Source organism: Anomaloglossus baeobatrachus, chromosome 7, assembly GCF_048569485.1.
Source record: "Anomaloglossus baeobatrachus isolate aAnoBae1 chromosome 7, aAnoBae1.hap1, whole genome shotgun sequence".
NCBI lineage: Eukaryota > Metazoa > Chordata > Amphibia > Anura > Aromobatidae > Anomaloglossus > Anomaloglossus baeobatrachus.
This window is the reverse complement of record NC_134359.1, coordinates 236159166-236174481: the sequence shown is the minus strand read 5'-3', so window position 1 is coordinate 236174481 and position 15316 is coordinate 236159166. Positions and strand designations below refer to the sequence as shown.

Genomic DNA, 15316 nt, shown 5'->3' with positions numbered 1-15316 from the left:
GCCCGAATTAGTGCGATCCTGTGAGATCCAGCTATGAGATGCCGCAGCTGCTGCAGCATATCATAGGTGGACCTCAAACATGCCGCCCCCAGCCCCTGCAGCACTGATTGGAGCGATCGTGCTATGACGCGCAATCGCTCCAATCAGTGTGCAGTGGGGCGGTCTGATCTGCCGGTGGCCGCCCTCCCCAGGCCTGTGCTGGCCTGCGAGCCCTCCCCCAACATGTCTGCAGCGTGCAGTGGTACTTGTGGTACCACGCCACCGCTGCTGCTGCCGCCGCCGCCGCCGTAGCTGATGTCACCGCTGCTGCTGCACGTGAGTACTGTGCTCACTTTGCAGCCCGTGCGCGCTCCCGTGGTGCCCCTGCGCGCTGCCGTGATAGCCCCTGCCGTGCCCCCCCGTGATCTGCTCCCCCCAACCCCCCCCCCCCCCCGACATCCCGATCTGCTCCCCCCGCGATCTGACTGCCTCCCCCATTATCTCTGTTCTGCAGCTCCCTCTCCGGTCTCCCCCTCTGCTCTACCCCCTCCCCCTCTGCTCCCCCCCCCTCTGCTCTCAACCACCCCTCTGCTCTCACCCCCCCCTCTCCCCCTCTGCTCTCCCCCGACGTCCTCTTACCTGTCTTCACCGGCCTGATCACATCTGCGTCCATCGCTGGGTCCTTCCTGGGCATTCTGCTGATCTGCCTGCTGCTCCTGTAAAGCTGTCCATCTCTCTGCCATCTGTTCCTCTGCAGCTCTTCTGGTCAGTGATCCTCCTGCTAGTCCTCTGGGTACTGTGAGTATAACTTTTTTTTCTTTTCGTATCCCGTCCATTTTTACACCTCATCCGTCCGTGCGTCCTGCCAAGCGCTGATCAGGGATGCAGATAACGGATCGGCATCCCTGCTCAATTTTTGGCGTGACTTTTTTCCGTATCCCCGACGCTTTTTGTATCGCATCCGTCCATGCGTCCCGCCAAGCGCTGATCAGGGATGCACATAACTGATCGGCATCCATGGTCAATTTTTGGCGTGACTTTTTTCCGTATTCACGACGCTTTTTGTATCACATCCGTCCGTGCGTCCCGCCGAGCACTGATTAGGGATGCAGATAACTGATCGGCATCCCTGCTCAATTTTTGGCGTGACTTTTTTCCGTATTTGCAACGCTTTTTGTATCGCATCCGTCCGTGCATCCCGCCAAGCGCTGATCAGGGATGCACATAACGTATCTGCATCCATGGTCAATTTTTGGCGTGACTTTTTTTTTTACGTATCCCCGACGCTTTTTTTTTATCGCATCCGACCGTGCGTCCTGCAGCGGCCGATCAGTGCACTGCGTCTGTGCGTTTGAAAAGTCAAATGGCGCTCCTTCTCTTCTGAGCCCCGCCATGCGCTCAAACAATTACTTTCCACCACATATGAGGTATCTGCGTACTCAGGAGAAATTGCACAATACGTTTTATGGTGCATTTTTTCCTGTTACCCTTGTGAAAAAAAAGCTACCTAGTTGAAGCAACCGTTTTGTGGTAAAAAAAAAAATTTTTCTTTTCACGACTCAACGCTATAAACTTCTGTGAAGCCCCCAGGTGTTCAAAGTGCTCACCAAACATCTAGAAAAATTATTTGAGGGCTCTAGTTTCCAAAATGGTGTCACTTGTGGGGGAGCTCCACTGTTTAGGCACCATAGGGGGTCTCCAAACGTGACATGGCGTCCGCTAATGATTCCAACCAATTTTGCTGTCAAATGGCGCTCCTTCTCTTCTGAACCCCGCCATGCACCCAAACAATTACTTTCCACCACATATGAGGTATCTGCGTACTCAGGAGAAAATGCACAATACATTTTATGGTGCATTTTTTCCTGATAGCCTTGTGAAAAAAAAAGCTACCTAGTTGAAGCAACCGTTTTGTGGTAAAAAAAAATTTTTTTCTTTTCACGGCTCAACGCTATAAACTTCTGTGAAGCCCCCAGGTGTTCAAAGTGCTCACCAAACATCTAGAAAAATTATTTGAGGGCTCTAGTTTCCAAAATGGTGTCACTTGTGGGGGAGCTCCACTGTTTAGGCACCATAGGGGGTCTCCAAACGTGACATGGCGTCCGCTAATGATTCCAACCAATTTTGCTGTCAAATGGCGCTCCTTCTCTTCTGAACCCCGCCATGCGCCCAAACAATTACTTTCCACCACATATGAGGTATCTGCGTACTCAGGAGAAAATGCACAATACATTTTATGGTGCATTTTTTCCTGATAGCCTTGTGAAAAAAAAAGCTACCTAGTTGAAGCAACCGTTTTGTGGTAAAAAATTTTTTTTTTCTTTTCACGGCTCAACGCTATAAACCTCTGTGAAGCCCCCAGGTGTTCAAAGTGCTCACCAAACATCTAGAAAAATTATTTGAGGGCTCTAGTTTCCAAAATGGTGTCACTTGTGGGGGAGCTCCACTGTTTAGGCACCATAGGGGGTCTCCAAACGTGACATGGCGTCCGCTAATGATTCCAACCAATTTTGCTGTCAAATGGCGCTCCTTCTCTTCTGAACCCCGCCATGCGCCCAAACAATTACTTTCCACCACATATGAGGTATCTGCGTACTCAGGAGAAAATGCACAATACATTTTATGGTGCATTTTTTCCTGATAGCCTTGTGAAAAAAAAGCTACCTAGTTGAAGCAACCGTTTTGTGGTAAAAAATTTTTTTTTTCTTTTCACGGCTCAACGCTATAAACTTCTGTGAAGCCCCCAGGTGTTCAAAGTGCTCACCAAACATCTAGAACAATTATTTGAGGGCTCTAGTTTCCAAAATGGGGTCACTTGTGGGGGAGCTCCATTGTTTAGGCACCTCAGGGGGTCTTCAAACCCGACATGGCGTCCGCTAACAGGTGCAGCTAATTTTGCACTCAAAAATTCAAATGGCGCTCCTTGCCTTCCGAGCACTGCTGTGTGTCCAAACATTTGATTTCCACCACATATGAGGTATCTGCGTACTCAGGAGAAAATGCACAATACATTTTATGGTGCATTTTTTCCTGTTACCCTTGTGAAAAAAAAAGCTACCTAGTTGAAGCAACAGTTTTGTGGTAAAAAAATTTTTTTTTTCTTTTCACGGCTCAACGCTATAAACTTCTGTGAAGCCCCCAGGGGTTCAAAGTGCTCACCAAACATCTAGAAAAATTATTTGAGGGCTCTAGTTTCCAAAATGGGGTGACATGTGGGGGAGCTCCATTGTTTAGGCACCTCAGGGGGTCTTCATACCCCACATGGCGTCCGCTAATGAGTGCAGCTAATTTTGCACTCAAAAATTCAAATGGCGCTCCTTGCCTTCCGAGCACTGCCGTGTGTCCAAAGATTTGATTTCCACCACATATGAGGTATCTGCGTATTCAGGAGAAAATGCACAATACATTTTATGGTGCATTTTTTCCTGTTACCCTTGTGAAAAAAAAGCTACCTAGTTGAAGCAACCGTTTTGTGGTAAAAAAATTTTTTTTTTCTTTTCACGGCTCAACGCTATAAACTTCTGTGAAGCCCCCAGGGGTTCAAAGTGCTCACCAAACATCTAGAAAAATTATTTGAGGGCTCTAGTTTCCAAAATGGGGTCACTTGTGGGGGAGCTCCATTGGTTAGGCACCTCAGGGGGTCTTCAAACCCGACATGGCGTCCGCTAATGAGTGCAGCTAATTTTGCGTTCAAAAATTCAAATGGCGCTCCTTCCCTTCCGAGCTCTGCCGTGCGCCCAAACAATTGATTTTTACCCCATATGGGGTATCAGCGTACTCAGGAGAACATGCACAATAAATTGTATTGTGTACTTTCTCTTTTCTCCCTTGTAAAAATGAAAATTTTATGGCTAAAGTAACATTTTTGTGTTAAAAAGTAAAATTTTCATTTTTTCCTTCCACATTGCTTTGGTTCCTGTGAAGCACCTAAAGGGTTAATAAACTTATTGGATGTGGTTTTGAGCAGTGTGAGGGGTGTAGTTTTTAGAATGGGGTCACTTTTGGGTATTTTCTGTCACCTAGGCCTCTCAAAGTCACCTCAAATGTGATGTGGTCCCTAAAAAAAATTATTTTGTAAATTTTGTTGGAAAAATGAGAATTTGCTGATGACCTTTGACCCCTTCTAACTTCCTAACGGAAAAAAAATTTGTTTCGAAAATTACGCTGATGTAAAGTACACAAGTGGGAAATGTTATTTAGTAACTATTTTGTGTGACATATCTCTCAGATTTATGGGCATAAATTTTCAAAGTTTGAAAATTGCGAAATTTTCAAAATTTTCGCCAAATTTCCTAAATTTTCACAAATAAACGCAAAAAGTATCGGCCTAAATTTACCACTGACATGAAGTACAATATGTCACGAAAAAACAATCTCAGAATCGCCAGGATCCGTTGAAGCGTTCCAGAGTTATAACCTGTCAAAGTGACACTGGTCAGAATTGCAAAAAATGGCCCGGTCATTAGGGTGTTTTAGTGGCCGGGGGTGAAGGGGTTAAAGGGTTTTTCTACTACTTTTATATTGATGGTCTATCCTTAGGATAGGTCATCAATGTCTGATCGGCCGGGGTCCGACACCCCACATCCCGAACAATCACCTGTTCTAGGTGCTATCTTCTGATAGTGACCGTGGCTGGGTACTACACATTCACCTACTATTCTAATCAATAGGAGGTGAATGTGCAGTACCTGGTCACGGCCACTATTAGAAGACAGAGCAGGTTCAGCACTGAGCATTTACGGCTGCTGGAAACGGGCGGGATGCGGAGTGTCGGACCCCGGCTGATCAGACATTGATGACTTAACCTAAGGATAGGCCATCAATATCAAAGTAGTGGCCAGCCTCTGCAAATACAGTACAAAGTAAAAAAAAATTGTTTTAAAAAAGAGAAAAAAATTATATATATATATATATATATATATATAAAAGTTCAAATAACCCCCCCTTTTACCATATTAAAAACAAATTAACATACACATATTCTGTATTGCTGTGTTCGTAAAAGTCCGATCTATCAAAATATAAAATACATTTACTTGACACTGATCTCTCCTTCACCCCCCACATACAATCTCTTGCCCGCTCCTGCCGCTTGTGTGGCGCCCTGGACAAGCCAGGTCGTCACAGAACTACACCAACACACCCCACACCCCGGTTAGGCACACTGAAATCAAACACAAAAATCCTTGTTGCCTTCCTCCAGGGGCTGATGTCCGCACCAGGGGGTGGGCCAGGCGGTTGGTCCCGCCCACCGAGGAGTTCACAGTCCTGGAGGCGGGAAAAGCAGATCAGATTAGTTTTGGAGTGAGAGGAAGTGAAGTGGTAGAGAGGAGACTGACCGTGTCCGGGTGTGTGGCCCGGGCACATACAGCAAGGTTGGCAGACGGTGGTGACCGTCTGCAGGAGAGGCTGATTGAAGCGAACCGACGGTACCGGATCGGGGAGCGAAGAGAAGCCAGCACCATCCGGCAGGGCCTACGGACCCCGACCAGGCTTGGAGTCACCGTTAAACCGGTCAAATCCGTCAGCGACGGGAACCTCCGGAGTTTCCCAGCAGTAAAGACCCGACTGAAGGCAACCGCTCAACCGTGAAGGGAAATACAGCTACCGCCACAGCTAGGGTTCCCAGGGCCAGCGCCTGCGGGCAAAAGGGGCTCCTCTGGCAAACACACCGCTGGGGAGCGGGCTACTGGTGGGAAGCCATCGGGGCCGAAAACACAGCAAAGGTGCAGGGAGAGACAGTCACCGCCAACCTACCGGGAGTGATCACCGCAGCCGCCTGTGGGACCCGTCCATCCAGCCGTCTGTTTTACCAGAGACTCTGTGTACGTTACTGGCTGTGTGAGTACCACCGTGCCGTCTGGCACCGCGCTGCCCCCGCGACCCTGCACCTCGCCAAACCCCGCCATCCACCTCCCAGTCAACATCACCGGGCCCCCGGGACCACCAAAATTCCCCCTACCCACGGAGGGGAGAGAACCCTGTCATCGCTCCCGGGATCCCCGTACCGAGCAGCGGTGGTGTTCCAACCTCACCACATACCGTGGGTGGCGTCACAAACCGACATCCCAAACACCAACAAACCACCCCTTTCACTCACGGGCGAGGAGCGCCGCTCGAGTCCCCGGATCCGGCCCACCGCTCGAGCCACCGAGCAGCAGTAGCAGCAGCAGCGCCGGACCCGAGTGTGGTGAGCGCAGCGCCCTCCCCGCCCGCGACACATCCTTAATGCAGCAGCCAGGGTCACCTATCTGGCTAACTTGGATGCCTCTGCTCTGTGCCAGTCATTGCACTGGCTGCCCATATATCACAGGACCCAATTCAAACGGCTTGTTCTCACCCACAAAGCTCTCCACAGTGTGCCCCCCACTACATCTCCACCCTCCTATCGATCACCCCACACGTTCTCTACGCTCTGCAAATCACTTTCGAATAATTTCCACACTAATTCGAACCTCCCACTCCCGGATCCAAGACTTCTTCCGAGCTGCACCAACCCTCTGGAACGCTCTACCCCAAGGAGTTAGGACAAATCACAACTTACTCAGCTTCAGACGCTCCCTAAAAACGCATCTTTTTAGGGCGGCCTATCACACTCCCTAATCAGATTCAATTCACATAGTCCCTCTACAGCTTCTCACAACATAACCCCACGTCAAACTCCATGGCACCCAAATGCATCTCAAGGTTCTGGCCCACTGGTCCAGGAAACCATTATCTATCCCCCATTTCCGTGAGATGGCTGGATTGTTAAGAACTTGTAGCCTGCCCCCCCCCCATATCTCATTGTAGATTGTAAACTCTCACGAGCAGGGTTGTCTTTTTTCCCTCTAAATATTGTATTTTCTGTAACGGTTACTTGTTTGTATATGATCCTCCTGGATTTTAAAGCCTGCGGAATATGTTGGCGCTATAGAAATAAACATTATTATTATTAATAAAAACTGGTAAACAGCGTAACGAGAAAAAAAAACAGACATCGAGAACTGCAGGTTATCAGCTAACAACAGAAAAAAATGTTAATAATACGATCAAAACATCATTATATACCTTAAAATAATATCAATAAAATCATAGGAGGCAAAAAACAGGATCTCACATGGCAACAATAAAAAGTTATGGTCCATAGGATAAAGGGAGGAAAAAAATCGCTGGCTCCTTAAAGGGTTTTGGGAGTTGTAGGGGGCTGCCCTATGGATTGGAGCTTTGATTTTGTGGCTATACATTCTCCCTGTGCCGATCATTCGCCGATCACCGTTGCAGAGCCCCTGCCCGCATAGTGACAGGTGTGTGCAGCCCTCCGGCCACTGCCATGTGCTGGGCAGGGGGAGGGGCCGCCAGGTGTACCGGCTGCTCGTCACTGACGGACACGCCCCCTCTGCGGCCGGGTAACACGAGATATTATTCTCTGCCTTCGTCACCAGGCGCTCGCCGTGATGTGCAGCCAATGAGTGAACCGGAAAGCGCCGAGTTCTAACCAATCAGCTCACTGGCCGTGAAGAAGCGGCGGGGATCAGCCAATCAGCGGTCGGTGTGCCGGCAGTAGCAGGCGACGCGCTGTTATGTAGGGAGAGCTCCTGTTTGCATCTCCCCAGCTGCCCCGGAGCCGGCCGCCCCCGGAGGACCCTCCCGCTGCCCGGCATGGAAGCCTTCTGCAGCTATGACGGCAGCGAGCGCTTCTGGGTAAGAGTTTGCCGGCTCCCGTCCCGCGTGTGTCCTCATCAGTCCCGGCCCCGCGCACGGTGACAGTGTGAGCCTCCTCCGTGTGCGGGTGTAACGTGTCCCCGGCTGTGTCTGGACAGGGCTGACAGGGTGGGCGTGACTGCAGGTGTCGGCACAGAACTCCATGCCGTGTATTATCAATACTGTGTGATCAGTGGTGGACACGGGGGTCCCTGTATGCTCCGTGGTGGATACGGGGGTCCCCTGTATGCTCAGTGGCGGGCGCGGGGGTCCCTGTATGCTCAGTGGTGGATACGGGGGTCCCGGTATGCTCAGTGGTGGATACGGGGGTCCCTGTATCCTCAGTGGTGGATACGGGGCTCCCTGTATGCTCAGTGGTGGATGCGGGGGTCCCTGTATGCTCAGTGGTGGATGCGGGGGTCCCTGTATGCCCAGTGGTGGATGTGGGGGTCCCTGTATGCCCAGTGGTGGATGCGGGGGTCCCTGTATGCCCAGTGGCGGATGCGGGGGTCCCTGTATGCCCAGTGGCGGATGCGGGGGTCCCTGTATGCCCAGTGGCGGATGCGGGGGTCCCTGTATGCCCAGTGGCGGATGCGGGGGTCCCTGTATGCCCAGTGGCGGATGCGGGGGTCCCTGTATGCCCAGTGGCGGATGCGGGGGTCCCTGTATGCCCAGTGGCGGGTGCGGGGGTCCCTGTATGCCCAGTGGCGGGTGCGGGGGTCCCTGTATGCCCAGTGGCGGGTGCGGGGGTCCCTGTATGCCCAGTGGCGGGTGTGGGGGTCCCTGTATGCCCAGTGGCGGGTGCGGGGGTCCCTGTATGCCCAGTGGCGGGTGCGGGGGTCCCTGTATGCCCAGTGGCGGGTGCGGGGGTCCCTGTATGCCCAGTGGCGGGTGCGGGGGTCCCTGTATGCCCAGTGGCGGGTGCGGGGGTCCCTGTATGCCCAGTGGCGGGTGCGGGGGTCCCTGTATGCCCAGTGGCGGGTGCGGGGGTCCCTGTATGCCCAGTGGCGGGTGCGGGGGTCCCTGTATGCCCAGTGGCGGGTGCGGGGGTCCCTGTATGCCCAGTGGCGGGTGCGGGGGTCCCTGTATGCCCAGTGGCGGGTGCGGGGGTCCCTGTATGCCCAGTGGCGGGTGCGGGGGTCCCTGTATGCCCAGTGGCGGGTGCGGGGGTCCCTGTATGCCCAGTGGCGGGTGCGGGGGTCCCTGTATGCCCAGTGGCGGGTGCGGGGGTCCCTGTATGCCCAGTGGCGGGTGCGGGGGTCCCTGTATGCCCAGTGGCGGGTGCGGGGGTCCCTGTATGCCCAGTGGCGGGTGCGGGGGTCCCTGTATGCCCAGTGGCGGGTGCGGGGGTCCCTGTATGCCCAGTGGCGGGTGCGGGGGTCCCTGTATGCCCAGTGGCGGGTGCGGGGGTCCCTGTATGCCCAGTGGCGGGTGCGGGGGTCCCTGTATGCCCAGTGGCGGGTGCGGGGGTCCCTGTATGCCCAGTGGCGGTCCCTGTATGCCCAGTGGCGGTCCCTGTATGCCCAGTGGCGGTCCCTGTATGCCCAGTGGCGGTCCCTGTATGCCCAGTGGCGGTCCCTGTATGCCCAGTGGCGGTCCCTGTATGCCCAGTGGCGGTCCCTGTATGCCCAGTGGCGGGCGCGGGGGTCCCTGTATGCCCAGTGGCGGGCGCGGGGGTCCCTGTATGCCCAGTGGCGGGCGCGGGGGTCCCTGTATGCCCAGTGGCGGGCGCGGGGGTCCCTGTATGCCCAGTGGCGGGCGCTGGGGTCCCTGTATGCCCAGTGGCGGGCGCTGGGGTCCCTGTATGCCCAGTGGCGGGCGCTGGGGTCCCTGTATGCCCAGTGGCGGGCGCTGGGGTCCCTGTATGCCCAGTGGCGGGCGCTGGGGTCCCTGTATGCCCAGTGGCGGGCGCTGGGGTCCCTGTATGCTCAGTGGCGGGCGCTGGGGTCCCTGTATGGTCAGTGGCGGGCGCTGGGGGTCCCTGTATGGTCAGTGGCGGGGGTCCCCTGCATGATCGGTGGCGGGCGTCCCCTGCATGATCGGTGGCGGGCGCGGGGGTCCCCTGCATGATCGGTGGCGGGCGCGGGGGTCCCCTGCATGATCGGTGGCGGGCGCGGGGGTCCCGTGTATTGACGGTGCCAGGCGCAGGCGTTGGTTCCTGTATTGTCGGTGCTGCTCTAGGGCATGGGGGTCCCTGTATTATCACAAATACATGACTTTCCTGCACATTCTCTATAGGTGGGGGAGGATTCGGTTTCCAGTTAGGCTATACTTTGCTCCCTTGTGCTCAGATGTCGTCTGTATAATCTGTAATGTGAGTCTGATCTATACGCGTCTATGCAGGCAGTTCCACATAAATAGCGGCCACGTCCAGGACCACCTGTGTGCCGGAAGCTGGAGACGGTAACAATGTAAGACCATGTTCCCATTGAACATATCTGCCGCTCCCCTCTGGCTGCCGGAGCTCCTACAGTGGTCCCCTCAGTGCCGTACACTGTTGGGGAACAGGTGCCAGGAAGCCGCACATTGCCCTTTACATGTCAAAGGATGCAACTCGCACGTATATCCTCAGCATAACTGGACGTGTTGTAGATCTTGAACCTGCAGCTCCCGTCAGTTTACGTTTATTGCTTAACAGCTCTTGCACTTTCCTGGCAACTGGAAATTCAGTGGAGAATCGCTGCGTTTTCGCACCGTGGGAACTTAGGCTAAGAAGTCTGTAAGGACTCGTCATGTAGATGTGCGAGCACGGATCACAAGCCACAGACAGGTCGCTGGTCTCTTGACCCAGACTCAACAGGCTTAAAAGAATACAAGAGTCAGACCCATGGACAGTCTGTGCATTGTGATCTGTGATTGGACACACGGTTCGCCGGTCTCTCAACCCAGACTCCACAGTCTCATAGGAATATAAGAGTGCCTTGTGGCCTGTGCCTTGTGGCCTGTGCCTTGTGGCCTGTGCCTTGTGGCCTGTGCCTTGTGGCCTGTGCCTTGTGGCCTGTGCCTTGTGGCCTGTGCCTTGTGGCCTGTGTCTTGTGGCCTGTGCCTTGTTGCCTGTGCCTTGTGGCCTGTGCTTGGACAGAGCTTCACGGACGGCTGCAATGAACCCTTATAAGTACTTTCTGAAAAATCTGTCTGGTAGATAGCAGATACTCTTTAATTAACACCCGAGTTACTCAACATTTACTGTAGATGATTCATATATGTAAATGATAAAATTGTGTAAACCTGTGAGATATTACAGAAAACACAACAACACCTACACGTGCCTCCCATCTCCTAGTGTGCCCTGCGTAGTGCCAAGGATATCTGCTTCCCCGGCACATGACCCTGCGTGGTGCTAAAAGAATTTGCAGCATACATGATTTGCCTCCATAAATAAGATGGCACTCAGCCATTCAAGTTTGGATTGAGCCCTATGTATGTGCCATGACTGTGCCGATGGGCACTGCAGTTGTGCACACAGTTTCTCTGCCCTCGTGTGAAGAGTGACCCTGTCTGGAGGGAAGGCTCGGATTGCTCCGTCCACAGAATAGTTTTCCTGTTTGGAAAATGTTGAATCATGATTTGGCATGGCTGCGGTGGATCAGTCACAGGGTCATGCACTCGCTGCACTCAGGTCTTTATCCTGGGCCGTCTGTTTTACAGATGCCACTTAAAGGGCTTGTCCACCTTTTTGGAATCCATTTTTTTATTTTTTTAATTGTATGTATTTTTGGGTAAAAATAACTTTTGTAATGAGTTACAATAAATGTTTCCCCATTTGTCTTCTATATCCTCTGTCCGCTTATTAATGAGAAGGATTTATGTAAATGTTTATAAACCTAGACCGCTCCGCAGCTTCTGACTTGTAGTGGAGGCCATGTGTGTGCCCTGCTGCTGCAATAGAGATCTGCTATCTCCATCCAAATGGGGCTCTCGGGACCTCGGTCTCATCAGCGTGGATATTATGGTACTGTAGCATCATGGTGTGGCATTGCATTAATATTGCTGTGCCGGACCAATCATCAGGAGAAACTGGACGAACACCCCGTGTTACACTCCCGCCCCTATTTTGGGTCTGCTCCACGACTGGTGCCCTCTATGTGGATGAACTGCATGCAGGACTGACATCTGGGGCCTGGTATTGATTGATGGAGACTGACCTTGTTTGTGGGACGGAGCTGGACATTGTTTGCTGCTCTGCATCTTGGCTTGTGTTGCCCTCAGGAGTCCTGCCTGTAACCTGCCCCGAGTCTAGGACCTTCTGTTCCTTAGTACTCCCGAGTCTTTTACCTGTTACCTGTCTAGTTGCGGTATCCAGCCATCCTGTATCTGTCTGTTAGTAACTCTGCTGCTTGTCAGCCTAGAGTTCCTAACCATCCTGTGTCTGCCTGTCATTCTAGAGTCTTCAGCCATCCAGTGTTTGTCCATCAGTACCTCTGCTGCCTGTCAGCCAGGGGCCCCCTGCCATCCTGTATCTGCTTGTCAGTACCTCTGCTGCCTGTCAGCCTGGGGTCCCCAGCCATCCTGTATCTTCCCGTCAGTAGCTGCTGCCTGTCAGCCTGGGGTCCCCAGCCATCCTGTATCTGCTCGTCAGTACCTCTGCTGCCTGTCAGCCAGGGGCCCCCTGCCATCCTGTATCTGCTTGTCAGTACCTCTGCTGCCTGTCAGCCTGGGGTCCCCAGCCATCCTGTATCTTCCCGTCAGTAGCTGCTGCCTGTCAGCCTGCGGTCCCCAGCCATCCTGTATCTTCCCGTCAGTAGCTGCTGCCTGTCAGCCTGCGGTCCCCAGCCATCCTGTATCTTCCCGTCAGTAGCTGCTGCCTGTCAGCCTGTGGTCCCCAGCCATCCTGTATCTGCTCGTCAGTACCTCTGCTGCCTGTCAGCCTGGGGTCCCCAGCCATCCTGTATCTTCCTGTCAGTACCTCTGCTGCCTGTCAGCCTGGGGTCCCCAGCCATCCTGTATCTTCCCGTCAGTAGCTGCTGCCTGTCAGCCTGCGGTCCCCAGCCATCCTGTATCTTCCCGTCAGTAGCTGCTGCCTGTCAGCCTGTGGTCCCCAGCCATCCTGTATCTTCCCGTCAGTACCTCTGCTGCCTGTCAGCCTGGGGTCCCCAGCCATCCTGTATCTTCCTGTCAGTACCTCTGCTGCCTGTCAGCCTGGGGTCCCCAGCCATCCTGTATCTTCCCGTCAGTACCTTTGCTGCCTGTCAGCCTGGGGTCCCCAGCCATCCTGTATCTTCCCGTCAGTACCTCTGCTGCCTGTCAGCCTGGGGTCCCCAGCCATCCTGTATCTTCCTGTCAGTACCTCTGCTGCTTGTCTGCCAGCAGTCTCTGCTCATCTTGCCACCTGTCTACGATTGATTATCTTGGTGCCTGACTTTGCCCGCCAACATCTCTGCTACCAGTCGGCGGCTTCCAGCCCCTGGTTACATTCGCCTGTACCCCCGTTGCTGTGTCTCAGGTTTTCTGTTCCGTCCGTTATCTGTGTGTTATTTTCTGGACTCTTTAATAAATTGTTATTTTGGTTTCACATCTGATTTCCGTGTGACCCTCTTGGCTGCTGCACTGGCGCCCATGTGTCCACCAGGACCAGCCGCTTAGTGAATCCATCGCCACCGTGTCCTCCTTACAATTAAGTGATATGACATGAAAAATGTCCTCACCTATTTTCCCATTTTACAGATTTCTATGCATCAAAATAGAACACGTTATCTGTAAGTGATTAATTTGTTCCCCCCCCCCATTCCGCTCCTTGCAAATGTGGCTCATTGCCATGTATTGGGGCAGATGATGATCACTCGTATAAATCTGTGTGTTGTAGGTCCCTCAACCATAAAGATCCGGTACAGAGGTCCGGAGTGTTCTGATATAATCCGGTCCTGCTCTTCGCTTGTTCTAGGGCAGCGTGATTTATTAGCTCGTACGTCTCATCCAGGAAGACTCCTGTGTACAGAGGCTGCATGTTATGTAATGTGCCTCCATACTTTTCTCTATTATTGCTTTGTGCCCTTCCGTCCATCTTGGATTGTTTTGTGCTAGAAGTAGCCCTTGAAGAAACATTACTTGTGCACCGATATAATCTGGGATGGATGAATCCCAGCAGTTACGTACCCAGTGTGGCTGGTAGTCACCGCTGGCACCCTGGACTGTGCCCACAATGCAGTGCCAGGACCAAAGGCCCATGGGTCCCAGCGCAGCTGATGCACCTTGTTGGGGGATCTGTCATGGAGTCAATTCAAGGCCAGAAAAGTCTTACTGTAACCTTTTGTGCTCTGATTTATGCTGTTGCTCTGTTATTCCTCCTGGAAATGTACCAATGGGCTGTACCATTGCCCTTCTAAATCTGTTCTCTCTCTGCTCAGTGTAATGAGCACTTTCAGGACAGATTGGTCACTGAATACAGACTGGAAGGTGTTCTGTCCTCGGCTCTGGGGGGTGTGTGTCTGTCCTCGGCGCTGGGGGGTGTGTGTCTGTCCTCGGCGGTGGGGGGGGGTGTGTCTGTCCTCGGCGGTGGGGGTGTGTGTCTGTCCTCGGCGGTGGGGGGGTGTGTCTGTCCTCGGCGGTGGGGGGGTGTGTCTGTCCTCGGCGGTGGGGGTGTGTGTCTGTCCTCGGCGCTGGGGGGTGTGTGTCTGTCCTCGGCGGTGGGGGGGTGTGTGTCTGTCCTCGGCGGTGGGGGGGGGTGTGTCTGTCCTCGGCGGTGGGGGGGTGTGTCTGTCCTCGGCGGTGGGGGGGGGTGTGTCTGTCCTCGGCGGTGGGGGGGGGTGTGTCTGTCCTCGGCGGTGGGGGGGTGTGTCTGTCCTCGGCGGTGGGGGGGTGTGTCTGTCCTCGGCGGTGGGGGGGTGTGTCTGTCCTCGGCGGTGGGGGGGTGTGTCTGTCCTCGGCGGTGGGGGGGGGTGTGTCTGTCCTCGGCGGTGGGGGGGTGTGTCTGTCCTCGGCGGTGGGGGGGTGTGTCTGTCCTCGGCGGTGGGGGGGGTGTGTCTGTCCTCGGCGGTGGGGGGGTGTGTCTGTCCTCGGCGGTGGGGGGGTGTGTCTGTCCTCGGCGGTGGGGGGGTGTGTCTGTCCTCGGCGGTGGGGGGGGGGTGTGTCTGTCCTCGGCGGTGGGGGGGGGTGTGTCTGTCCTCGGGGCGGTGGGGGGGGGGTGTGTCTGTCCTCGGCGGTGGGGGGGGGGTGTCTGTCCTCGGCGGTGGGGGGGGGGGTGTCTGTCCTCGGCGGTGGGGGGGGGGGTGTCTGTCCTCGGCGGTGGGGGGGGTGTGTCTGTCCTCGCGTGGGGGGGGTTGTCTGTCCTCGGCGGTGGGGGGGGGGTGTGTCTGTCCTCGGCGGTGGGGGGGTGTGTGTCTGTCCTCGGCGGTGGGGGGGGGGGGTGTGTCTGTCCTCGGCGGTGGGGGGGGGGGTGTCTGTCCTCGGCGGCGGGCCGGGTGTGTCTGTCCTCGGGCGGCGGGGGGGGTGTGTCTGTCCTCGGCGGCGGGGGGGGGTGTGTCTGTCCTCGGCGGCGGGGGGGGGGGTGTGTCTGTCCTCGGCGGCGGCGGGGGTGTGTCTGTCCTCGGCGGCGGGGGGGTGTGTCTGTCCTCGGCGGGGGGGGGGGTGTCTGTCCTCGTGCATGTGCTCAGTCAAGTAAAAAAATCAAAGTGAAAGGAAAAGAGAAGTGAACCACAGCATGCTGCGTTTGGCAGCG

General features: G+C 54.6%; 1 protein-coding gene across 1 annotated transcript in view; it reads left to right on the top strand.

Annotated features, from left to right (window-relative positions):
• Positions 1-7558: 7558 nt before the first annotated feature.
• Positions 7559-15316, top strand: part of LOC142245330 (multidrug resistance-associated protein 1-like) — a 261385-nt gene continuing 253627 nt past the window's right edge. Inside the window, exon 1 of the mRNA XM_075317960.1 lies at positions 7559-7662. Coding sequence (XP_075174075.1) covers positions 7621-7662 — 42 coding nt within the window. The 5' untranslated portion in view covers positions 7559-7620. The remainder of the gene's footprint in view (positions 7663-15316) is intronic.